This window comes from Lactuca saligna, chromosome 3 (assembly GCF_052625555.1).
Source record: "Lactuca saligna cultivar CGN05327 chromosome 3, ASM5262555v1, whole genome shotgun sequence".
In the NCBI taxonomy this organism is placed as follows: domain Eukaryota; kingdom Viridiplantae; phylum Streptophyta; class Magnoliopsida; order Asterales; family Asteraceae; genus Lactuca; species Lactuca saligna.
The window spans coordinates 30,036,224-30,038,743 of record NC_136419.1 but is presented as its reverse complement, the minus strand read 5'-3'; the positions used below and the strand labels follow the sequence as shown (position 1 = coordinate 30,038,743).

Below are 2,520 nucleotides of genomic sequence, written 5' to 3'. Positions count from 1 at the left end.
GTAAAAAACCGTTTTTTTACAAAGTTGTCATTTTTGCTAAAAAAAAAAAACTGGTTATTTTCTTCCGATAGACGTTAAAAAATGGTTAGACTACTGAATTTTCCTTTTCTAAATTCAAAATAACATTTGGATATATATTTTTTTTCGATAAATAAAGACAACGATTTTTTTACAACCTAAATACAAAGATATGATGGAGGGCAAAAATGTCCAGTAAAATTAGATGCTCTGGAAGAGCCCTGGAAAATGAAGTGAACACAAACACAAGACTTGTATAACCCGTCAACCACGACCATCTTCGCAGCTTACATCTCCTCTATATAATTATAATTCATATTTGCGTACGATTTACGATTCCATTGTTGAAAGTCTATTCGATTTCGGTAAGCACCCACTCCCCATAACGCGTCTTTTACAAATTGATCGGAGTAATTGATCCATCGGTGTCGTCAAAGATGGAGAACAAGAAAGAAGAACCGGTGATGGGGATCCCCTACAATTCCAATTACCAACATCCTCCTGTTTACGCTCCTCCACAACAGCAATACTATGTCGGAAATAACCCCAATTACCAACCTCCTCCACCACAGCAATACTATGTCGGAAATAATCAATATCAATCCGGCCAGATCCCTCCCAACGCCGTCGTCGGTGATCCCAAAGGTGTGCCTCTTCAGCAGACGATTTATAGAGACACTCCCGCTCCCATTAACTGCGCCTTCTGTGGCAGCTCCGGTCTCACCAGCGTCAGGTATTCATATCGATTCCTTACCCTTTTAGGGCGTTTCGTGGCTTTACAAGATGCAATCACTATATTGATAACAAATCGTAAAAATTTATCTGTCCCTCAATTGTTGGTCCTTAGATAAGATGAATCTGTATTGTAATTCGATTTTCCGTTATACAGAATGGTCTGAGTTTCATCATTCATTTATGTTGTTTTGCTTTATGCCTTCATCAATCACTGAAGCGTTTTGCTCTTTAAATCTCTGATCGACAACTAGAAAAATCAAATACGTATATTTAACACTTGAGGAAAATCACTATGTTAAATGATTAAACATTTAAAGCTTCTAAAATACCTACCATCAACAGTCGGATTACTAGTTAATGTGACTAATCATATTAATGAAAGGCTGTTGCACGTATGTATTGAATTAAAAGCTGTTGGGCTATAGGAAATTCGAGTTTGCCATTTTCTTAGAGAAATGGCTCCTACATATAGATTCCAACATATAGTCATAATATTTATAAATTGTGTTGTGTATAGTTTTATCCTGATTAGTCAGTTGTAATGTAATGTTTTCTGTAATAATGTTTTATAGATCAAAGATAAGTCTGGCTGCTTTTGTTGGTTGTGTGACACCATTCATGCTTGGAGTATGCTTTCTTTGTCCATCAATGGATTGCCTTTGGCACAAGTATCATTATTGCCCTCATTGCAATGAGAAGGTATACAATCTTTTTGCTCAATCATTCATTTTTTTTTTTTTTAAATTTATAAAACATAATATAATCAATGTTTTTGATGTAGCTTGCTGATTTTGAGAAGAATGATGCATGTTTGGTGATGGATCCTCCGAGTTGGTATCAACCAAGTTTTGCATTGCCTGCATAATCATGGACTATTATTATAAGCTTACAATCTTGTCATGTCTTTGCATTCTTTTATGTTGAATGTTTTTTTGTCTGTATAAAGTCCGAGTGAATTTCACGTATATGTAACATAAAAAATGTGATATGGGTAAACCTTGTGAAGGTGGATCATGCAAAGATTGAACAAAATTGGTGTTATTAGTACTTGCATTTGTATTGATTTCTCCGTTTCTATTTCTTTAACTGAAAAATGCGACTTTTTAATTTGAAATTGATTATTAACTAAATGCTTAAAATAATTATGTAACAAATAAATTTAAAAAAATCAATAATTACTAATTTGTAACAGTGATCAATAAATATGACTAAAAACAATGACAAAAAGCGATTAATATAAAGGAGTTTTTTTTTTCTACAGTCTTCCAATTTAATATTAATCAAGAAATATTTACATAGACGTAGCGGGTAAACGAGCAACAGTGGGTAAACGAGCAACAAGCTGTGCCGCGATCCCTTTTTGGATGGCAAAACTAATTCTCTTAAAAACATCTATAGTTCTTGGAGTCATAACATTACAATGCATGATCAGTTGGACTCTATTGAGTAGCTCCACAGTTTTTGGCGCAAAGGGTATAAACGTGTGTTGATTTTCTATGCACACTTTCTCATTTTTCGCCACTTTGCTTGATGTAGTTTTTAAAGCAGCTTGCCCCACCGTGAAACCTCCACTCCTTAAACCCACAAGAAGGGAAACCCCTGTTAGATCCACGCATGCATGTTTTCCTCCAGCACATCCAAATACTAAAACATCAGTTGGTCTAAGTGTTGATCTTCCTTCCAATGGGTCAGTCAGAAGGTTCACAGGTGCCTCTTTCTTAGCAGAAACCCCAACGCGTCTAAATATGTCAAAAAGAACATCCCTAG

At 35.2% G+C, this 2,520-nt stretch overlaps 1 protein-coding gene across 1 annotated transcript; it reads left to right on the top strand.

Annotated features, from left to right (window-relative positions):
- Window positions 1-258: 258 nt before the first annotated feature.
- GILP (GSH-induced LITAF domain protein) lies at window positions 259-1,816 on the top strand. The gene is made up of 3 exons (XM_078983528.1): window positions 259-751; window positions 1,326-1,452; window positions 1,535-1,816. The coding sequence occupies exons 1-3, from the start codon at window positions 456-458 to the stop codon at window positions 1,616-1,618; spliced, it is 507 nt and encodes a 168-aa protein (XP_078839654.1). The 5' UTR covers window positions 259-455; the 3' UTR covers window positions 1,619-1,816.
- Window positions 1,817-2,520: the final 704 nt, after the last annotated feature.

Excerpts from the sequence above, each read along its gene's own strand:
- GILP (XM_078983528.1), top strand. The coding sequence starts at position 456 with ATGGAGAACAAGAAAGAAGAACCGGTGATGGGGATCCCCTACAATTCC. Across the intron at positions 752-1,325 it reads TCCGGTCTCACCAGCGTCAG|ATCAAAGATAAGTCTGGCTG; the intron begins GTATTCATATCG and ends AATGTTTTATAG. Across the intron at positions 1,453-1,534 it reads GCCCTCATTGCAATGAGAAG|CTTGCTGATTTTGAGAAGAA; the intron begins GTATACAATCTT and ends TTTTTGATGTAG.